General features: G+C 48.2%; 1 protein-coding gene across 1 annotated transcript; it reads left to right on the top strand.

The window, feature by feature from the left end:
• Positions 1–1,508: 1,508 nt before the first annotated feature.
• On the top strand, positions 1,509–20,841 carry IRF6 (interferon regulatory factor 6). Its single transcript, XM_058669138.1, has 9 exons — positions 1,509–1,680; positions 6,066–6,149; positions 6,660–6,836; positions 11,021–11,225; positions 12,218–12,346; positions 16,648–16,821; positions 17,851–18,243; positions 19,655–19,773; positions 20,439–20,841. The coding sequence occupies exons 3-9, from the start codon at positions 6,663–6,665 to the stop codon at positions 20,661–20,663; spliced, it is 1,419 nt and encodes a 472-aa protein (XP_058525121.1). The 5' UTR covers positions 1,509–1,680; positions 6,066–6,149; positions 6,660–6,662; the 3' UTR covers positions 20,664–20,841.
• Positions 20,842–22,736: the final 1,895 nt, after the last annotated feature.

The raw sequence follows: 22,736 nt of genomic DNA, 5'->3' as shown, positions 1-22,736 counted from the left end.
ACCCAACTACAGACTGTTGGTTTGGTCTCAGGAACCCAGCTTGGCCAGATGGCGCTGCTTGTTGGGTGAGCTCATTAGCAGTAGTGAGCTGGCTAGGCTGAGGGGCCAGGCCTTCCCCAGGGGAAGGGAAGCTTGGCCACAGGGCAGTGATTGAGACAGAGGCTGGCGGAGTCCGGCCTCAGGGCTTGCTGCCTTCCCAGGCCTCTGGTGACTCTAGGAATGGAGTCCAGTTATCACCAAGCTGGAGCTCTCCAACCCACACACATGAATCTACAAGGTACCAGACGAGGTGGGTTTTTTTAGAGACAGGAAAGGCTCAGTGGTTCTGGAGTTAAGAAATCTGAAGACAAGGTGTTGTTAGGTCTGAGGGCTGGAGGGGAGGGAAGGTGGAGGACCTATCCCAGGCCTCTCTGGTGTGCCGATAACCATCTCCAGTTCTCTCTGCAAGTGTATGTGGTAGCCCAACCTAAATAGCTCATCAGAATCCTATCACACAAAGGTCTTATCACTGGAAAATGATCACATTCCTAGATAGCTGGGGTCAGATCTTACTTGGGGTAGGAGGCATGATTCTGCCTCTAGCACCTCTCCTCCGCACCTTCTCTCTTCTTTTCAACACTGGCAGCAAATGCCCTCCCTGCTCGTGCCCCAGTGCCGTGCTGGCAGATGGGAGCTCCTGTCTCGTCGACCTCACAGCAGCTCCCTGTGCACAGGGTGAGGGAACCCCCATCAGCCCACTGAGGGACACACAGGACAGTGCCTCACACAATGAGATGTCCGGAGCATTCAAGTCCATATTACATATGATGCTTTCCCCCTTATACTACCAGTGACTACCACATCCTGCATCGTACATGTTGCCATTCACGGAGTTCCCACCATACATATTCCTGTGAAGTTCTACAGAAAGGAGACGCAGCCCAGAGAGCTCAAGAAACTCCCCAGCCCACACAGTGTCTTATGGAGTTGGGGATTCAAATTCCCATCTTCAGATCTAGAGGCTGTTCTTCTCTCATGACACCACCGTGAGTAGCCAAAGGTGGGAGTTTGGGTGCTGCCGAACAAACGGGGAAACAAACTCAGAACTCACAGAGGGGGAGAGAAGGTTTCCCCCCCGACAGGACCGCTTTCTCACTGCTCACCCGACTCCCCTGGGCTCCGGCTTAACCCCCCTGTGGCGTGATGGGCAGACTACAGAGTGGTTCTGGAACAGAAGGCGGGCACGGCTTGCCGTTGACCTCGCAGTGGCTTCCCGTTCCCAGGACCACTAGCCCCGAGGCGTCAGGGCGAGGCCCGAGCCTGGGACTTTTCTTAGCCCAGGTTAGAAGCGGGGGAGTAGGGTGGGAAGAGAGGCCCGGGCGGAGCCGAGCCGCCCAGGCACGCAAAGTATCCAATTTCTCCGGAGCTGCCAATCCCGGGCGCAGGAGGGCGTGGCCACACCTGGGAGGCGTGGCCGAGTGGGCCGAGGCGTCCAGGGCGAGGCGCTGACGTCAGCGGCGCGCACCTGGGCCGGGCAGGTAAGGGCTGGTGCGGGACGGAGAGGAGCCGCAGCCCCGGCTTGGGCAGTCCCGGGAGCCGCTCCGCCGAGCCGTCGGGCAGCGCGGAGGTCGGCGACCCGTGCCCCTCGCTGCACGCTTGGTTCCCAGGGACATCCGCCTCTAGGAGCCGGATTGCGCAAAGGTGGGGAAACTGCCCCCGGGGGAAAGGAGACAGGCCCGCGGGTGGGGAAAGGTCTGTTCTAGACTTCGTGGGGTTGGGAGAACTTCGGGGACGTCTGTTTGTTTGCAGGTGCCCACCGGGACTGGGTGCCTGTCGCCCTCCTCCAGACAACTTTAGGACTGGCCCAGTTGTGCAGCGGGGGTCCCTCCGGACCCCCACAAGCACGCCCACTCCTCCTTCCTTCCCCGCCGAAATGAACTGGGTCGCTCTTGCCTCCGTGCTGCCCCCCTCCCCATCGCTTGAAGCTCTGTTATCCCCTTTCTCCCGCCCCTCTTACCAGCTGGCTGGGCCGCCGGGCCTCTGTGTCAGGGGCAACCCGTTAGGCCCGGCTATCTTGGGTCATGGTGGACGTTTGGGAAATCGGAAGAGATGAGGGTCACCACGAGTTCTGGCCACTTTGTTTTTCCTTCCCAAGATTGTTTAGTCCAGTCAGGCCCTTGCCCTGGGCCTGGGTGACACCCATGGATTTCCAAGTAGCCAAGCTAGGTACTGGGGAGGGTGGCTCCAGGTGTGGCTGCTCCGGGGGTGAGGCCCTCTTTGCCGAAGGGGTTGGAGGGTGGGTGTGGACAAGTGGGGAAATGAGGCCTGGGGTGCCAGTCTTTCCAAGCTGTTGGCGTTTCCACGCAGGGGTCCCCCAGCCCCCTCCCCTGTTTTCTGGGGTGGGTATCAAAGAGTGGTAGCCAGGGACGTGAGACCAAGAAAAGGGGGCTGGTGAAGGCTGGTGTTGACCAGGGGAGGAGTTTGGGGTTAGGAGTGTGTGTATATGAGACCACATTGAGACAATCGATTCCCAGTAAGTCCGCCTCTGCTGTCCCCCCACAATCCCAACTTTAATGGGGGAGGGTTTGGGAATTAGGGCAAGAAGCCCAGTTTTTACCTCTCAGTGGAACTGAATCAAATGGAAGGCAGACTGGAGGACTAGAGAGCTTCAGCTGGGGCTCCCTTTGGGAGGAAGGGAAAACCTGGGACCGCCCAGAGACCTGTCCCGGTAGCCGGGCAGGAAATGGCAGGCGTGTCTGCCTGAGCAGAACCACTGACAGCCGCATCTCTGACCCCTTGCTCTGGCAGTGCCTGGAAGCTGGTCTGGCAGGGACCGTGCAGGGGGCTGAGGCCTTGTGCCCTGGAGGGGGTGGGTGCTGGAGAAAAGAGTGAGTACCCTGGGGAGGCTGAGAGTACCCCAGCTTCTACGCTCACCTAGAGGTCTTGAAGAGAGTGAGTTATTGTCTTAGACCTTTGCTTGGTAAATACCTGTTGCAGCCACAGCTCTTGAATTCTGCTGTGATGGAAGCCAGAGATACGAGGGCTGCATCCCACTGGACTGAGGTCATTGTCCAGCAGGTCTTAGGATTTGAGTGACAGGAGTGTTTAGGGAGAGCTGTGCTGCAGGTGCTTTTGAGCGCAGATACCTGGCAGTCTTCCCCCTGGTCACTTCCTTACCCCTCCACAGGGCCTTTGTGGATGCTTTTGGTTTTGTGTCTTCATGTGCTGAGATGGGGTACTGCCTCCTAGCCTCAGATAAACCACTAGAGTCATCTGTGCCTCAGTTAACCCACCTGTAAAATGGATAGGATGCCATCACTACTAGAATGAGGAGGATGAAACCTGACACCTTATACAAATATGTGCAGATGTGTAGGGCGCTGGGTGCCCTCCTTCCTGAGAAATGTCTTATTTTATTGTGGTTGAAAAAGGTACCACTTGGAGTTTCAAAAACTTTTTGAATGAAAGCAAATCATTGCATGAAGATGTGAATCGTGTGTACAGTGTAGGGAATATTAAAAGCGTCTGCAAGCCCCTCACCGGGCCACCCTTTCATATTATTCCTTTTTTTTTTTAAAGATTTTATTATTGGAAAGCCGGATATACACAGAGGAGGAGAGACAGAGAGGAAGATCTTCCATCCGATGTTTCACTCCCCAAGTGAGCTGCAATGGGCCGGTGTGTGCCGATCCGAAGCCGGGAACCAGGAACCCCTTCCGGGTCTCCCACCCGGGTACAGGGTCCCAAAGCCTTGGGCCGTCCTCGACTGCTTTCCCAGGCCACAAGCAGGGAGCTGGATGGGAAGTGGAGCCACCGGGATTAGAACCGGCGCCCATATGGGATCCTGGGGCGTTCAAGGCGAGGACTTTAGCCGCTAGGCCACGCCGCCGGGCCCCATATCTATTCTTGACCTGCTGGCTTCCTTCCCCATTTTCAGTTCTGTGGGTGGAGCCACGTATGCCCAGTATGTGTGTTATGGTCCCAAATGGAGAGGCAAGGACCTGGAGAAATGGGCACTGCAAGATGAGTTTATTTTGGTGCAAAAATTTCGGAAATCTGGTCCTTTCCTAAGAGGCATTTTTTTTTTTCCAACGAATCTTTTAAAAAGAGGCCTTGTTTTGCTTTACATTTAGTGTTCTGTACTACATCCTTCCCCCCACTTAACTTCATATTGTAAACATTTTCTCACATCCCACAAAACTTGCCTAGCTCAGTCCGTGGCTGTGAGGTAGTAAATTAGTCCCCTGTCAGTCATCTTGACGGTTTTCAATTTTTCTCTCTCTGCCTGTTTTTAGTGTCTTAGTGGGTGGTAGGTAGGGGAGATCTTGGCTGACTTCCAGAGGGCGGGAGGGAGCGAGGGCAGGAAGGCAGGCTGGGGCCCTTCCCACGGGCCGGGAGGAGCTTCCTCCTGTGTAGTCCCACCGGGGAGAACACGGAGAACTCAGGCTCCAGATCCTAACTGCCGATCTCCATGGGTGGCTGCTTCTCCTTCATCACTGGGCGCCTCTCCTTGCCATGGCCTCGTTACCTTTGCTTTTTTCTAGATGGCTGTCAATTAACTACAATAGGCCTTTTCCCCCTAAGTCCATGATCAGGCTAGAGTGTTTTCATGTGTCCCACAGATCCAAGCACAGGTCTTACCAGTAAGTAGTGCAATAGAAATCCTCCAAAGCCCCTTGCTGGCTGGCCAGTTGGCTGCTGTATCATTTCCTCTTCTTTCTTTCACCCCTGTCTCTTCCTAGGGAGGCTAAGAATGGGAAGGGGAAGGTAGAACTTATCCTTACGAGATCATGAATTCCCTTCTCCTTGGAAACTATAAATATATTCTGTGGCCCAATGGCCTCATGTGCTGTCCCACGGAACACCTTACACCAGACCAAGAGCAGGAGCATTTGAACATTCTGTGCCAACCTCGCCTGCCCATTGTGAGCTGTGTTCTCTGCGGAAGGTTTCAGTTGCAGGTCTAAGTAACTGGGTCAGCAAGCTCAGGTAAGAGCAGGTCCCTACCTTGCTCTTAAAGTGCCAGAGGCTTTTTGTTAGGTCTGGACTTTCCCCATTTGTTGGGAGTCTGGTTGGAAAGAGAAATGATGTTAGCTGCTACCCAACCCCAATTCCTCCAAGTGGAAGCCTTCAGCTAAGTCAAGTGATGTGGATTTTCTTTTGGTGGTGGTGAGAATTATAGAATTATAGAGAGAGGTAGAGTGAGATCTTCCATCTGCTGATTCACTCCCCAGGTGGTCACAGCAATCAGGGCTGAGCTGGGCCAAAGCCCAAGTTAAGTTTCATCCAGGTCTCCCAAGTAGATGCATAGACCCAAGCACTTGGGCCATCCTCTGCTGCCTTGGGCTACATTAGCAGGGTACTGGATCAGAAGTGGAGCAGCTGAGACATGACCCTGGCCCCCTGTGTGAGATGCTGGTATTGTTGGTGCCAGCTTTACCTGCTGTGTTGTATTACTGGTCCCGACTCCAGTGGTTTGAATTCAGAACACGGCTTCTACCTGATGTGACCCTGAACAGTTCCTAGGTACATTTCCTCAAGAAACAGAACACAGTGCTGCACACAGTAGCCAATGAACAAATATTTGTTGAATGAATGTTATTGTTTCAGGCCTCCATTTCTCATTTTAAGTGAAAGCAAAATAAAGCCAGAACAGAAACAAGATAATCCAAATGCATCCATTTGTTCTCCAGTTTTTCCATCAGGTACCCCATCTGGGTAGGGTTTTGTTTTCTGCTCTCAGTGTCTGCTGTTGCTGTCTAGTGTTAGCAACTCTGCCCCTGTATTTGTATGATAATCAATTGTAGACTTTACCCAGCCCAGGGCCTGTGACCAATAGTCTCACTGCAGCCTCTGGGGAGATAAACACACCCGGTGAGAGGAGCCTGTGCTGGCGGGGCGGGTGTGACTGCTGTGTGTTAGTACTAACTACTGTTGGAGTTGGTTATCTTTGGGCTCTTAGCCTGGCCAGACACAGTGGTAGGGAAGCATTCTTAGAACTCATGTCCCCAGTGTTTCCCCAGATTTCTCCCTGATGCTGGATTGTGATGTGACTAACCAGCTGAGCCCCCCTTTTCTTGGTACAGCGCTTCCGGGTGGCATAGAAAAAGGAAAGCCGACTTGAAGCCTGGCTCTTCAGATCTCCGTGGACACATTGCCTGCTCACCTGTGTAAGTGAAGGCGTTGTTCTCCAGGGCCCAGCTGTCACTCACTCCTTTCCACTTCTCACTGCAGCACTTCCTTTCACCTTCAGTTGGTTGAGATCAGCTTCTCACCTACATGCTTGTGGTTCCTCCCCTGAGAGGACATGGAGAAGCGCCGTTTCTCCTTCTCCTCCAAAGCCCTTGGTACTTGGGAGGGACTATGTTCCAGCCAGGATGACATCACCTTTTAATTTTTCTGCTTCAGGCCTTAAGTAGAGGAAATGTGATCTACTTCCATGATAAGTCTGATTTGGCTGGAGCATGAAGTAGAAATGGCTTTGGAATAAGAATCAAAAGAACCTTTTAACCACCACCCTCCTCTTTGCTTTCCCACCTGGCACAGTTTTTTTCCCATATTTGGTTTCTTTGCTGTAAGCTAGTGAAACAGTAGCTCTCTCCTACGGGAGCGGTGGCTGGGAGAAGTTCCCAGTGGCTGACTTAACTCTCCTGCCTCTTGCTCCCCGCCTCCATGGACAGATCATGGCCCTCCACCCCCGCAGAGTTCGGCTGAAGCCCTGGCTGGTGGCCCAGGTGGATAGTGGCCTGTATCCTGGGCTTATCTGGCTCCACAGGGACTCCAAACGCTTCCAGATTCCCTGGAAACATGCCACACGGCATAGCCCCCAACAAGAAGAAGAAAATACCATTTTTAAGGTAAAGGACTTCTTCCATCGTCTGAATTTCTTTCCTGATCTGTTACCTTAATGGGTTTATTTGCTTTTTCAGTTTTGGCAGACTAGATTCAGAACTCTGATAGAACAGAAAGAATGTTTACGATAGAGGTGTCTCAACTTAGCAGGTACAGCAGTTACTTTTGGGGTTCACTTAACTTTTTTTTTTTTTTTTTGTATTTTTTAAATTGTTTATATTTTCCATGATAGGCAATGGTAGAAAATCTACTATACTTTCAAGGTATATTTAATAGTTTCCTTGGGAGTCCTTTTATTCAGTAGAGAAGCATACTGTAACATTCACTTCCTGGTATGCTGGTCTTCATTATACAGTTCATTTATGAGAATATATGTATATACATGTTTACATACATATCTATTTGTTTTGTATTTGGCATAATGTTGTTTTATATCGGAGAGAACATACGTTATTTGTCCTTTTGTGATTGACTTACTGCGCTGAGCATAATGGTCTCCAGTTTGGACTATTTTATTGCGAATGGTAGAATTTCATTCTTTTTGATGGCTGAGTAGTATTTCACAGAACAGATGTACCGCAGTTTTTTAATCCATTCATCTTTCAATGGACATCTGTGTTTCCAAATCTTCACTGTTGTGGATTATGCTGCTGTAAGTATTAGGTTGCAGGTCACTTTCTCATATACAGAGTTCACTTCTTTTAGATATATTCCCAGGAGAGGGCTAGCTATGTCATATGGCACTTCACTTTTCAGTTGTCTGAGCACTCTCCATTCTGACTTCCATAGTGGCTGCACTAGCCTATACTCACCAGCAACAGTGGAATAGGGTATCTTTCTCCCTACATCCATGTGGAGCACATATTCAGTAATGATCCAAACTCTGTATTCTTTCCTGTTTGTTGGAGGTGGACAATCCATGTCCCAAAGGAGCTCAGGTGGGACTGGCTAAACTGCTGCAAGTAGTTGTGATGTGGTTGTTTCACAAGTGCAAGGGTCAGCAATTGACTGCACCTCTCATTCACTCAGGATTCTTGGTATGAAGACCCAAGGCACTCATGTGCCTGAGTCTAGGTGTGCCAGAACAGACCCAGGCAGATCTACGGGGTGTTAGCAGGCTCTTAACCTCACTACCAGAATGGGAGTAGGAAGCTCTCATTTCTTGTTCTGACAGTGTTTCCCTTAATAACTCCAAAGTGGTAGTCATTTTATTTAACTAAAAACATGGCTTAATCATGTAGCGTTTTAGTATATGTGAAGTGGAACCAAAGCTTGACTTAAGGCAGAAGTAGCAGGGAAGTGGCTGTTGGAAGGGGTTTGGTGTGAGTCGTGCTTCTGCTCTGGGTGGGGGGCATGTGCATCTCATAAGGAGTCCACACCACCCAGACATGCAGAAGAGGGTTTGTCCTTGTCTGGCTTCGGGATATCGCAAGTGTGATCCAGTCCCCACTGTGGGCTTCACAGGATTGATGACCCAAATTCTTGCTGGGATTGTATCAGTGAAGGGAAGAAGAGATGGAGTTAGGAGTAGAGAAGTGTAACAGAAAGAAAATTGGCTCAAGAAGATGCAGAAAGTAAACAGGTGTTCTTAATTTAGATATTAAATAATGTAGAAGTGATAAGAAAACGTGTCAAGCAACACCAGTTGTTGTGAACTTGGTCTGAAACTGGGTTCACTGTTGAAGCCTGTGGCAGTGGCTTGGCCGTGGTGGGTGAGGTTGGTTCCTGCAGGTGACCTGCCTGCTTGAGGCTGGAGATAAGGGTGCCTGTGGCGAGGCTGCCTTGCTTTGTGTCTTGTGTCTGCACATCTCTTTGTGCTCTCATACAGCTGTGGGGGGGGCCTTGGCAGGTATGCAGGTGGAACACGAGCACTAAGTGGGTGTCTGGCTGCATTGCCTCATTTCCTTCGCACGACAATCCTGTAAGGGAGGACTATTGTAGGGGCAGAGTCTGGATCTCGGGGAGGCTGAGTAATTGTCCAGTCACACTGCTGGTAAGCAATACAGTCAGGATTTTTTTTTAAGATATGTTTAATTTATTGGAAAGGCAGATCCGATGTACAGAGAAGGATTTTCCATCTGCTGGTTCACTCCTCAAATGGCTGCAGTGGCCAGAGCTGAGCCAGTCTGAAGTCAGGAGCCAGGAGCTTCTTCCAGGTCTGCCATGTGGGTGCAGGGTCCCAAGGCTTTGGGCTGTCCTTGACTGCTTTTGCAGGCCCTAAGCAGAAAGTTGGATGGGAAGTGGAGCAGCTGGGATGAACCGGCTTCCATATGGAATCACAGTGGTTACAAGGTGAGGATTTAGCCATTGAGCCATTTTTCCAGGCCCTGCAGTCAAGGTTTCAATCTGTATTCTGACACCTCCTGACTCCCATACTAGTCCTTCTGGCCAGGAAATGGAAAGACTCAGCCTCAAGTGCTAGTACCATCTCCTGCATGTGTGGTCCTGAGCAAGTTATGTAACCTCACTGGGCTCCAGCTTCCCCCTGAGTAGAATGGAGGTGCAGCTAACCTTGCCTGTCTCATGGGGTTGTTGCAAAAATTTAGTCAAAGAAAGTATTAGAAGGGAATCTATAAAGTGCTAAAGAAATGCAGGGATTTGCTCCATTTAAGAGGAGAAATGGGCCAGCACAGTGCTCTGAAGCTCTTAGAATGCTTGGGAATAGGTTTGAATAAACAATGTTTATATATCACAGTGATTGCCACACAGTATGCTATGGGTCCACCCTTCTTGATTCTAAAGTCCAGTCATAAAGGGACAGGCTGTCAGCGTCTGTGTAAGACCTGGGGATGCTGTGCTGAGAGCAGGAGAGGCTGGGGTTGTGCTTCTGAGTCTGGCTGCTCTCGCTGCAGGAATGTGCAGACCCACCAGAGTACGCAGCTGGAGTCGGGTGGGAGGGGCCAGAGGGAGCAGGAGAACAGATCAAATAGGTGGGAGGGACATCGTGGGAAGGCTGCAGCCCAGCACTCCCAGGTAACTGGAGCTGTGCTTCCCAGGCACCTGGAACCAGTGAGATTGAAGTCCCCTGTAGAGGCTGGATGGGATGGACAAGGTCAGGTTCCACTTGCTTTGTCCCCCAAACTGACAGGCACCTGCTAAGCCTTGCATTACATATGGAACCCAAATCTGAGAAGAGGAAGAGAAGGAAGAGGATTTAGAGTGGCTCCTGGAAGAAGTCTTTTCTGGGATGTGAGGCTTGGTAGTGGGTGACTGAGGGAGATGGGAGATTTTTAAAGGATGGGACAGAAAGCATCAGAGCACGTGTTTCATTCTGAAACCTTGAAAAAGTTGGTGTGTGTTTCCTGTCTTGTGTTCCCATTTTCTCTGTACCAGAATGTGACCCACTCCAGAAGAAAGCTTAGAGAGCAGCGGAGATGATAGTCCTGGGGTGTGGGAGTGTCCTATAAGTGGAAACATCAGTACTCTTTAACCCTGAAAGTGGGGCTGGCTTAGTTCTCAATGACCTTGGTCCATGGTATGAGCAGCCCAAATTTCCTTTTCACTGGGAGGAACTTGTATGGGGATATTGCCAAGAGTTGCATGTTTGAAGACCAAAGCTATGGTGGTTTTTCAGCCCACACCACCAGCCACTTTTGTGTCTGAAAAGCGTCGTGTTTCCCACCAAGTCAGAGTTTGAGGGACCAAGGAAAGGTAGGGGGAAGGTAGGAGGTGTGGATTTATTAGGACTTAGGGCCCTTAGCCAATGGGGTGAGCTGAGCTCCCTGCTGGACTTTTTCTGTTCCTTTAATTCTTAGTTTGTGAATCAGGTTGAAGGCTGAAGGGAGGAAGCCAGCAAGGCCAAGTTCTTTATGCTGCCCTTTGTGGCAGTTATTGTTGTATAAAAAACTCATGTTAAAAACACATGATGCCCCATGAGCCTCCAATGACCTGAAATCCTGTTATGTAGAGTTGCCATGTGTATTACAGTGTGTGTTGTCCCTGGACTTGACTATTAGCTGTCCTGTCTTGACAGGTGCTAATACCAGAGTTTGTGACAAGAATCCTCCTTTCAAAGCAGATGGTTTAATTTCCCCTAGACCCTGCCTCACCTCATCGAAGGGCAGTGTTTCCTCCTGCCGTCTCCATGCGTTGGGCTGGGTGATGGGCCAGTCAAGCTGGGATATGTGTATGTCTGAGTGTTGTAGTTTTGGGTGATAGCAGACGCTCATTATGGTTTCCTGTTCCTCAGGCCTGGGCTGTAGAGACTGGGAAGTACCAGGAAGGGGTGGATGACCCTGACCCAGCTAAATGGAAGGCCCAGCTCCGCTGTGCTCTCAACAAAAGCAGAGAATTTAACCTGATGTATGATGGCACCAAGGAGGTGCCCATGAACCCAGTGAAGATATATCAAGTGTGTGACATCCCTCAGCCCCAGGGTTCAATCATTAACCCAGGTGAGGCCCCAGGTGCATGGGAGACTGTGGGAATTATGCTGGATTCTGGCTGGACTCTGAAGAGACAGCCAGCTTGAGAACAGCCTAGTTAGTGTACAACATCTAAGACTAGTAAAGCAAGGAAACCTTTCTCTAGGAAGGACCCAGAAAACAAGACATGAACTCTACAAAATCTTCTCGCTTACTTGGGCAAATGTCATTAACCTGTTTGCTTAAATCATGAGAAAGTAGAGAGAGTATAGAGTTCTGCTGTTAAAATACCCTCTCGGGACTTGGGGCCAAGTAATTTTGAAGAAGGAAGGATTAAAGCTTGGAAGTTTTGCATTCTAAACCTGGCTCTTATCACTTCATTACTCTAGGACTTGAACCAGGTCCTTGGACCACTAGGACCCCAGTTTCTACAGACTTAAGACCTCATCTTTCCCTTATGCTTTAAAAAGCTATTGTAAGAATCAATTGGCAGGACATGTTAGGTTCTTTATAAATGTGGTGTGAGTGATCATTTGATTTGTAGGATACTTTTGCTTGAAACATATCCTTGATCCTCCTGTTGACTCAATACCTAACAAGTACTTACGAGTCAGTTTAAAATTGTGCTCCAAGGAGGTCCTCCTGTGAGTAGGGGTTCTTTTCACATATTAAGCTTACAAGGGTGGGTACATAATATCATTGAGTCTTTAAAAGGATGCTAGCGTGGAGGAAGGGAATGTTGAGGTATACTAATGTATAAGGGAGTGCTAGAAGGGGGTAAATTCTGAGACTCCTGAAGAGATGACCACTTGTATTGGGCAGCCCAACTCTGTTGTACCACAGTCCCAGCCCAGAGGAGAACTCTGTAGGAACAGTTGAATCCTTGGTTCCCACTTTTTTAGGTAGGGCATTTAGGGTGCATACTAAACTCAAGGAGCTGCTGTGCTAGCAGGTGTTAGTTTGAGTGCAGGGACAGCTGCTGGGACAGTAGTTACACCCTTTGTCTTGTGTCTCCTGGGTAGGATCTACAGGATCTGCTCCCTGGGATGAGAAGGATAATGATGTGGATGAAGATGATGAGGAAGATGAGCTTGATCAGTCACAGCACCACGTTCCCATCCAGGATACTTTTCCCTTCCTAAACATTAATGGTGAGTGAAGGTGCTGGGGTATACAGGAGGATGAGGGGGATTTGGGGCCTTTAGCCTTAGAACTACTGACTCTTTTGCCACCACTGCTTGGGGGAGGGGCAGTGATTTGAAGCTGTGGCCAGGCTGTGAGCCAGTTAGTAAGCAGGAGTCATAGGCCAGGGAATTCTGCCAGCTTGCTTATTCTATTCCAGTGGGGTGGAGATGAAGAGGTGGTAAGAGGTTAGATTCTTTTTTTTTTTTTTTAAAGATTTATTCATTTTATCACAGCCAGATATACACAGAGGAGGAGAGACAGAGAGGAAGATCTTCCGTCCGATGATTCACTCCCCAAGTGAGCTGCAACGGGCCGATGCGCGCCGATCCTAAGCCGGGAACCTGGAACCTCTTCCAGGTCTCCCACGCAGGTGCAGGGTCCCAATGCATTGGGCCGTCCTCAACTGCTTTCCCAGGCCACAAGCAGGGAGCTGGATGGGAAGTGGAGCTGCCGGGATTAGAACCAGCACCCACATGGGATCCCGGGGCATTCAAGGCGAGGACTTTAGCCACTAGGCCACGCGGCTGGGCCCGAGAGGTTAGATTCTAAGAAAAGGGAACATTCTAATCCAAACAAATAATCTAAAATCCTGCTGAAGCCTACATAGGAACATATCAGCAGTTATAAATTCCGCTGATTTTCTTTTGGCTAAGTGCAGACAATATTTTTGAGTTGTAGATCATCCCTTCCAAATTTAGTGTCACTTTCTTGATGGATCCTACACTGCTCAGGCTGTATTATGGGAAACTTGTGGTTTCTCTAGCTGGTAAATCAATGATCTGATACAGAGTATCTGCAACGGACTTTCTTTTATGAACTTTTGAATTCAGCTTCCCAGGAAAAATGAGATGAGAGGTTGGGAGGTTGTTGTCTGACAAAGCAGGTACTGAATCTCCCTTGTGCATTCTGAAGCTGCTCTGATGTGAGTTGAATTGTTCTGCTGAAAGCATCGTCACTTCATCTGGCCACCAAGATGCTTCTGGTCAAAGGACTTGCAACCAGTTGAGCAGCTTTCATTTGCTAGTGCCACCTGGCTGGTGGCTCAGACTTGCTATGTGATAACTTGTGCCATCTTAAAAAAGTTAATATATAAATGAAATTTCTTTAGCATTTGGGGGTACCATACTCTAGATAGTGTTCCTACCTTTGAGAATCATGAAATCCCTTTAATAAAAAGAATTATTTATTTATTTGAAAGGCAGGAGAAATGGAGAGAGAGAGAGAGAGAGAGAGAGAGAGAGAGAGAGATCTGATCTATCTGCCAATTCACGGCCTAAGTGACTGTAATAGCTGGGGTCGGCCAGGCTGAAGCCGGGAACCAGGAACTCCTCCCTCTGCGTGTCCCTGTGTGGCAGGAATCCGAGTACTTAAGCCTTTACCTACTGCTTCTTGGGTGTATTAGGTGGGACTGGATTGGAAGTATAGTGACTGGGACTTGAACTTGCAATCTCATATAGGATTTGTGCATCTCAAGAGGTAACCTAATACTCTATGTTACAAAAGCAACTCTTGTATTGTGTGTCACTGGTTTCCTTCACTTATCCTGCCATGTGCATCTGTGCAAGCAAGTGGTAGGTTAAGAGTAATCTCACAGGAATCTTTCAGGTCAGTATTGCTACATGCTTTATTATCACTTAGCAAAATCTTAAAAGTTGAACATCTGGAAATGTAGGATCCTTTTTGAGATCTTTGGCTGACTCACTGTGATAGTCTCACCTTTAGAAAGATGGAGCCTATTTGAAGCAGCCTGATCCCTGATTTCTGTTCATATTTTCTTAAAGTTAATATGGTGTGTCCAATGTTTTAGGCTGCCTTGATCCCTAAAAATTATAGAAAAAAAGAAGTGGACGGGCCCGGCGGCGTGGCCTAGCGGCTAAGGTCCTCGCCTTGAAAGCCCCGGGATTCCATGTGGGCGCCGATTCTAATCCCGGCAGCTCCACTTCCCATCCAGCTCCCTGCTTGTGGCCTGGGAGAGCGGTTGAGGATGGCGCAATGCCTTGGGACACTGCACCTGCGTGGGAGACCCGGAAGAGGTTCCAGGTTCCCGGCATCGGATCGGCGCACATCGGCCCGTTGCAGCTCACTTGGGGAGTGAATCATTGGATGGAAGATCTTCCTCTCTGTCTCTCCTCCTCTGTGTATATCTGGCTGTAATAAAATGAATAAATCTTTAAAAAAAAAAAAGAAGTGGACGCATATGCGGCTGCTTCAGAACTGTAGTGAACACAGTCTAGTGGTTAAGACGTCCTTGTTCCACGTTGAAGTATCTGGGCTTAATAGCCAGCCTTAGGTCCTGTCTCCCTGGGTGGCAGCTGTGATGGCTCAAGCAGTTGGGTTCCTGCTATTCACAAGGGAAACTTGGGTTAAAAGTGCAGTTCCAGTTCCCAGCTTTGTGCCGTACTCTCCTCGCTGTTGCAGGCGTTGAGAGAGTAAACCAGTGGATGGAAATGTGTGTGTATGTGCACTTTGTCTCTGCCTTTCATATAAAATTTTTTAAAAAGTTCACAAAAAATGGAATTAAAAGTACAAGTTAATTTTGGCGCAAATAGTTAATACTACCTGGGTAATACGTGTTATAAAATAGTTTACACCCCTTAAAATATTTTTGCATAGAAAGAAATTCATATTTATAATTCAAATTTTCCATAAATTCTTTGAGGTACCTACATAGATTAAAACAGCCTGATAAGGAAAGGGCCAAAGAAAAATAACTTCTGTAATTTCTGAGCTGTAGAGGCAGAGGAGGAGGAGCTGTTGAAGAATGCATGTTGAAGAGGTGAAGCTAGGAAGAAACATCTGTAGGCTTTGAAACAAGCCAACTTTTCACGGGATAGGTTTCTTATTCTCGAGCAGACAGATCTTCCTAGGTCTTGCATCCTAGAATTTTTACATATATTACAGTATTTAAAATTTTTATTTGCCTTTTTTTTTTTAAATTTGAAAAACAGAGATAGAAAGAAAGATGTTTCATGCATAGGCTCACTCCCCCAGTGTTCTCCGGGCCAGACTGAAGCCAGGAGCCTGGAGCTCTTGTCCATTAGCAGGAGGCTGTTATCTGGAGCAGAGCCAAAACTTGAAATCATGCACTCAAGTATAGGATGCAGATATCCCAAGTGACTTCAAAAAAGAAAAGGAAAAAAAAAAAGATTGGTTTGTTTGCTTCAAATAAACAAAAAGTTACAGAGCAAGAGGGAGAACAGAGAGAAAAATCTTCCATTTGCTGGTTCATTCCCTAAGTGGCCAACACAGCAGGGCTGGGCCTGGCTGAGGCCTGGAACCAGGAGCGTTCTCCAGGTGTCTCATACCAGTGGCAGGGACTCCAACGTCGGGACCATCCTCCACTGCTTTTCCCATACCGTTATTAGGGGGCTGCGTCAGAAAGGGGGCAACCAGGGCTCAAACAGGCACCCATCTGGGGTGCTGCTATTACAGATCTATCCACTTTGCCACAACGCTGACCCCACCAGTACTCTTTTTTTTTTTCAAGATTTGTTTTATTTTTATTGGAAAGTCAGATATACAGAGCGGAGGAGAGACAGAGGGGAAGATCTTCCATCTGTTGATTCACTCTCCAGGTGGTCACAACGGCCAGAGCTGAGCCAATCTGAAACCAGGAGCCAGGAGCCTCTTCTGGGTCTCCCATGCAGGTGCAGGGTCCCAAGTCTTTGGGCCGTCCTCGACTGCTTTCCCAGGCTAGAAGCAGGGAGCTGGCTGGGAAGCAGGACCGCTGGGATTAAAACTGGGGCTCACATGGGATCCTGGTGCTCGTGCAAGGTGAAAACTTTAGCTGCTTGGCTATTGCACCAGGCCCTCTAGTGCTCTCTTAACTGCTTCAGCACATACCAACTGCATGTGCATTTAGTGGAATTTCTGTATGTTAGTGTTAGTTGAAGCTAACCGATTAATTCAGTTGAGTTCATTTTGTGGAAGATAGCCAACTTTTATTTAATTACTGGGACCAAATTTTGCAACAGAGCATCTCTCTTGTGTCCATTTTAATTTCACCCCTAGAGTAAATTCACTTGCATATTTGTTAATTTTCAGTAAACAAAAATTTTGAAACTAAGAGTTTATGGGTAAGCTAATATGATTAGGAAACAAGAGTAGGAACCTCTTTCTTACTCTGTTAGTTCTGGGAATCATGGCTGGATCGGGGAGATCCCACTGTGTCGTGGTCAGGGCTTGACTTTTGTCTTGATAGAGCCCCAGATGTGAAGATGTATATGTGCGATGGCTCTGCTTGTTCACCGACCTCCTTCTATTCTAGGATCTCCCATGGCACCAGCCAGTGTGGGCAACTGTAGTGTAGGCAATTGCAGTGTGGGCAACTGCAGCCCGGAAACCGTGTGGCCCAAAACGGAACCTCTGGAAATGGAAGTTCCCCAGGCGCCTATCCAGCCCTTCTACAGCTCTCCAGAGCTGTGGATCAGCTCTCTCCCAAGTAAGTGAGCCCCGAGCTTTCTTGCTATGACAGTCCCGTCTTCCTTTTTACTTTCAGTCTTGCCTTTTGCTTCCATTTCTTTGTCACGTATAGAATAGTTGTCCGTTTCCTGGACAGCAGTGAGTCACCAAGGAAGAAGTAAAGAACCCTGAGTGCTGCTATGCTAGCCGTGGGCACATTCTGTCTGATTATAGCCCACTCACCTCCTGGGTGGGTGGCAGGTCTGAGTTGTTCAGTCTGGTTAGGGCATTTAAAAGATAGGCCAGTTGTGATACAGAGGTTGAAAGCCACGGATTTGGTTGAGGAGTTTCTTGGATTTTAAGGGAGTATAGGATCCAGACCAAAAATTTCTTTCTGCATTTGGTAAAGAATTGATCTCTTTGAAGAGTCAGTTCCAGTACCCTGGTCTCCCTTTCGCTTTACACATGGTAGAAGATGAGCGCTGAATTGTATTCAAGAAGCCAAGTAGCTTTGACAAGAGCTCCTGCGGTCAATGAAGACCTTCTGAGTGGAAATTTCCATGACTGTGAGCCATGTCCTTGCGTGGTATAGTGTTAGTGCAGATCCCCAGTGCATGCTCCTGTGTGTAACTTGAGAACCATGCCTTGGTATTTCTTCTTGTTCCTCTGGTTTCTTTAAACAGTGAGCCAAAAATGAGACACAAGGCAGATTCCTTAGTTTCTAGCTCTTTCTGATGTCTGTTGATAGGGAGACTTCATCAGTAGGAAGTGGAGATATAGTGTCCCAGCACTTTCCTTGGTGGTATTTTAGCCCTTAGGGTATAGTGATTGAACAGAGATAGCATGGATGGGAGCTTAAGCTGTTTGCTTCAAGGAAGCCCTCTGAGTGAATATTCCAGGTACATGTTGAGGTTGATGTAATATGTTTATTACAGGCAAGATAACTATGGCGGTGGCCCTCCTGGACTCTGGTTGAAAGGTGGCTTGCTCTTGATGTACAAACATGAGTCTTAGCGGGGACAGGCAGAGCAATGGAGCAGGACTGTCATTGTCATCTCTTACCTTGCAGTGACTGATCTGGACATCAAATTTCAGTATCGGGGGAAGGAGTATGGGCAGACTATGACAGTGAGCAATCCCCAAGGCTGCCGGCTCTTCTATGGGGACCTGGGCCCCATGCCTGACCAGGAGGAGCTCTTTGGTCCTGTCAGCCTGGAGCAGGTCAAATTCCCAGGTCCGGAGCACATCACCAATGAGAAGCAGAAGCTGTTCACTAGCAAGCTGCTGGACGTCATGGACAGAGGACTGATCCTGGAGGTCAGCGGCCATGCCATTTATGCCATCAGGCTGTGCCAGTGCAAGGTGTACTGGTCTGGGCCATGTGCCCCTTCGCTTGTTGCTCCCAATCTGATCGAGAGACAAAAGAAGGTCAAGCTGTTTTGTCTGGAAACTTTCCTTAGTGGTGAGTTCTATTTAGAACGTTGATGGTGGGAGTTCTCCCTGGGCATGATTCTTACTCCATCCTCTTTTTCCTCTTGCCTTTTCTTCTGTTTTGTTTTTTTCCTTTTTTCTTTGTCCTTTTTTTTTTTTTTTTTTTGACATAGCAAAGGTCTTAGTCAAAACATTTCTTCTGGTTGAAATTGAGGGAGGAGAAAGCTTTACTTCTGAAAATGAAAGTGGGGCCCAATGCAGTAGCCTAGCAGCTTTAAGTCCTCATCTTGCACATATGGGGATCCCTTATGGGCACCGGTTCTAATCCCAGCAGCTCTGCTTCCCATCCAGCTCCCTGCTTGTGGCCTGCGAAAGCAGTCGAGGATGGCCCAAAGACTTGGGACCCTGCACCCATGCGGGAGACCTAGAAGAAGCTCCTGGCTCCTGGTTTCGGATCAACGCAGCTCCGGCTGTTGTGATGGCATGGGGAGTGAATAATCGAGAGGAAAATCTTTCTCTCTGTCTCTCCTCTGCTCTGTATATCTGCTTTTCCAATAAAAACAAATAAATCTTAGAAACAAAATAATAACCCAAGCCTAGATTAGTGATTTCCAGTGGAGCCCTCTGAAGTGATGGAAGTGTTTCATTTGTGTGTGCTCCATCCATAGTGGTAGCCAGTAGCCACATGGCGGCTGTTAAGTATGTAAATATGACTCAAGTGATGAAGGAACTACTTAATTAGTTTAAAATTAGCAGTCATATGTGGCTCGTGGCTGCCTTACTGTGCAACGGAAAGAGAATATTTACTTGGGCTAGTGCTGTGATGAAGTGAGTTAAGCTGCTGCTTGGAATGCCGCCATCACATATTGAAGTGTTGATTTGAGTCTCAGCCTCTTTGCTTCTTAAGCAGCTTCCTGCTAATACACCTTGGAAGGCAACAGGTGGAAGACCTGAATGGAGTGCGTTGCTTCAGCTGGGCTCTGCCCTTGGTGTGCAATGAGCCAGTGGATGAACCATTTATCTCTAACATTGTCTTTCAAATAAAGAATTCTAAATTATTTATTTATTTGAAAGGCAGAGTTTACAGATAGAAAATCTCTCTCACTCTATATGTAGGTTCACTCTCCAGGTGGCTGCAATGCCGAGGCCTGGGGTCAGGTCAAAGCCAGGAGCCAAAAGTTTCTTCTGGGCCTTCCAAATAGGTATGAGGGGTCAAGGATTTGGACCATCTTCTGCTGCTTTCTCAGTTGGATAATAGGGGGTTGGATAAGAAATGGGGCACTGGGACTAGAACCAACACTCAGATGAGATGCTGGTATCGTAGATGGTGGCTATACACGCTACACCACAACACTGGCCCCCATAATTTTTTTTTAAGATGGTATTTATAAGTGTATGTGGAATGACCTTGTTTGCCAACTATATTCTTCCACCTTCTACAGATCTCATCGCCCACCAGAAAGGACAGATAGAGAAGCAGCCACCATTTGAGATCTATTTGTGCTTTGGGGAAGAATGGCCAGATGGGAAACCCTTGGACAGGAAACTCATCTTGGTTCAGGTGAGCAGATATGGGTGTGTCCACAGCTGTTTTCCTCTGCCCATGTGTTAGGCTTCAGATCAGGGCTGAGCCTTAATGGGACTTCCAGAATCTGAGAGGGTTTCATTCCATAAAATAGGGTAGCAGATTCAGGCTTTGTATGCAGTAGGACCAAACTGGAGAAGGCAAGATCCCAAGATGGGTGGTGTCCAATGAATCAAGAACCAAGTGTCAAATGTGGCAGGAACCTTGTCTTTCATTCTCTTACTGACATTATAGCCTTGCTAAAGCTTTGCAGGGTATGGCCTTGCCAGCTTTTATATGGAAAGCCATCTAAGTTATTACTAAGAAGGTAATATTTATTCTAGAATTGACAGCAAGGCCAGTTGGGGTGCACAGTGAACCAAGCACTGGGTGACATTGGGTGAAAAATTGCTAAGTAAGCAGCCACGTCTGTTGGCTTGTAGTGTGCTGCTGAGTCTGAATTCTCTGCTTTCATTTGAACCAGTTTCTAGGAGCAAACCTTGGCACAATGGTCTAAAATGTTGAAGCTCCATTTCATATCTAGACGAGAAAGTGGAGTGCATCCCCGGGGTTTCGCTGGGCCTTTCTGCTGCTTTGGGGTTCTCCTCTTGTTCAGAATGGCCTTGTCAGAGGATGCCCGTGTGCTCTGTGTCCTGGAACAGGTCATCCCTGTGGTGGCTCGCATGATCTATGAGATGTTCTCTGGTGACTTCACGCGCTCCTTCGACAGTGGCAGTGTCCGCTTGCAGATCTCGACTCCGGACATCAAAGACAACATCGTTGCCCAGCTCAAACAGCTGTACCGCATTCTGCAAACCCAGGAGAGCTGGCAGCCCATGCAGCCCACCCCCAATATGCAGCTGCCTGCTGCCCTGCCGGCACAGTAATCACCAATGCCATCTTCTCTTTCTCTTTTTTTTTTTTATGATATTGTACATAGGGGCATTTTTTATTATTATTTAGATTTAACCAGCTTTTCAATCTCTTTTCTTTAACAGTGTTAGAAGTTCATAGCTCTCCAAATATTCTTCGCTTTCAAAGTTGATTTAATTTATGGAAAAATCATCCTTCAGGCTTTTCTCTCCCTTTGTAAGTCTCTCAGTAGTAGTATGAAGCAATAGAAAAAGATTTGGCGGGGAATTTAGACACCAGGCTTCGAGCTGCAGCACTGTACCTTGAGCATGTCATTTAACCTCTGGGCTTCAGACTTGTGAACTGAAAAGGGTGGAATAATGCCTAGAACAGTGTCCGGCTTTAAAACTCCGCGATCGTAGTACTTCATCCTACTTGTACAAGGCAAAGCTACTTGGAACCAGGACCCTTCTTTGCTGTTCCTGTACCACATTTTTCGCCCTTGCTTTCATTTAAGTTCTCTCAGCAGTGATTCGTCCTGACTTGAGGTCTGTTTGACCTGTTCTGCGGGTATGGCTCAGCCGGCTCCTCCGGGGGGAAGTGAGAGGGAGAGGGACTGGCTGGTTGCTTAGGAACTGAATGTGATATCTAAATAGAAATGGGTGCCAAAGTCTGAAAGTCACCTGGCCCGTGGAGTAAAAGCTCATAAATGGACCTTCTAAAGGGAAGGTGTCATGCAGATAGCTGAGGGACTGTGTGGTAGAGTGGGTGGTCAGGTGTTTGTCTTGTCACCACTCCAATACACGTGAGTGTGTGTGTGTGAGAGAGAGAGAGATTGAGAGAGAGTGTGTGTTAGACTCAATGACAGCCCTCAGAGGAAGTACCTTTTTCTTATTTTCTACACTGAGGAGAAGGTGGGAATGAGCTGGGCATTTGGCCAGTCTTTCTTGTTTGGAGACCTTTGGAGTCTTCCTGTCATTTGGGTCTTCTGTGGTTGGGAGAAATGGGGTGTTAGGTGTGTTAAAGCTGGAGGGAGGAAAGTCTGGGCAAGTGCTTTCCTGGAGAAGGCTCATCTAGTACAAACCTGCTTGTCTGCCTTGCTGGTGGAGCTGTCTGGGTGTGAGCAGTGAAGGTGAGGAGGGGTGGTGTGGGACACTCCAGCCACATCTGTCACAAACTGGCCTTCTCTCCTCGGGTCCCCAACACTTTTACTTCTCCCTCCTTTTATCTTAAAGAGTCAATTACATATAGTTGAAACTGCAATACTTACTTGGAAAACAAGATGCTCATCTCCAGTCACAGACCCCAGTCCTCCCTCCTTATTCTCTTTCAAGATTCTGTCTGCTAGTTCACTACTACCCACATGCCCTCAAGAGTTGAGTCTGAGCTGGGCTGGGAACACAGTTCAGCTCTCCCGGGAACAGGGATGGCGATGGGGCAGGAATTCACTGTCTCTGGGCTCAGGAGCCCTAGGCAAGGTGCCCACCCAGGGACTCTGATGAGAACATCTGAGGTGCTTCACCAAAAGTGTGCTTGTGGATACTGCCACTGCTTGTGCCAGGTTACGAAGCATCGGTGAAGGGGTGAGTGGCAGCATGTGGTCTGAACTCATCAGTTCAGATCCAGTGTTTTGTCTTGGCTCCTTTCCCTTATAAGGCAAAGGTAGGCGTGGGGGATCTCCTCTGAGCAGCGACAGTGCTCACTCGCTCCCTTCCTTTATGGAGACTCAATCTACTGTCTTTGTCACCTACTAACTCAGTCCTTGGGGCCTTCTCCCTTGACTGCACATTGAAAATGAGGTTGTGTCCGTGGCTCTCCTTTTCCTCTCTGTATATCCCACTGAACAAACTCAAAGTTAAAAATAAAAATATCCTTTGGAGATAAGTTAGAAGGGTACGTTTTTGGGTTCGGATCGGTCTTCTCCCCATTCAGCTGCCATGGCACGCCTATCCCCTTTAATTGCTCCCTACCATCTCCTGTTGGACTACTGAAGGTAAAGGTTGTCTTGAACTTTGCTGACAATCTTTAGAAGAGTATCTGATATACAGTGTATCCTCAAATATTGCCACTGAAATAAATGAACTACATAAGCCATACGTTTTGAACAT

This window comes from Ochotona princeps, chromosome 10 (assembly GCF_030435755.1).
Source record: "Ochotona princeps isolate mOchPri1 chromosome 10, mOchPri1.hap1, whole genome shotgun sequence".
NCBI lineage: Eukaryota > Metazoa > Chordata > Mammalia > Lagomorpha > Ochotonidae > Ochotona > Ochotona princeps.
The sequence above is the reverse complement of the archived record's forward strand: the minus strand, read 5'-3'. Positions and strand labels throughout refer to the sequence as shown.

Coding starts and splice junctions, on each gene's coding strand:
- IRF6 (XM_058669138.1), top strand. CDS start 6,663: ATGGCCCTCCACCCCCGCAGAGTTCGGCTGAAGCCCTGGCTGGTGGCC. Junction 6,837..11,020: donor AAGAAAATACCATTTTTAAG/GTAAAGGACTTC, acceptor CCTGTTCCTCAG/GCCTGGGCTGTAGAGACTGG. Junction 18,244..19,654: donor TCTGGAAACTTTCCTTAGTG/GTGAGTTCTATT, acceptor CACCTTCTACAG/ATCTCATCGCCCACCAGAAA.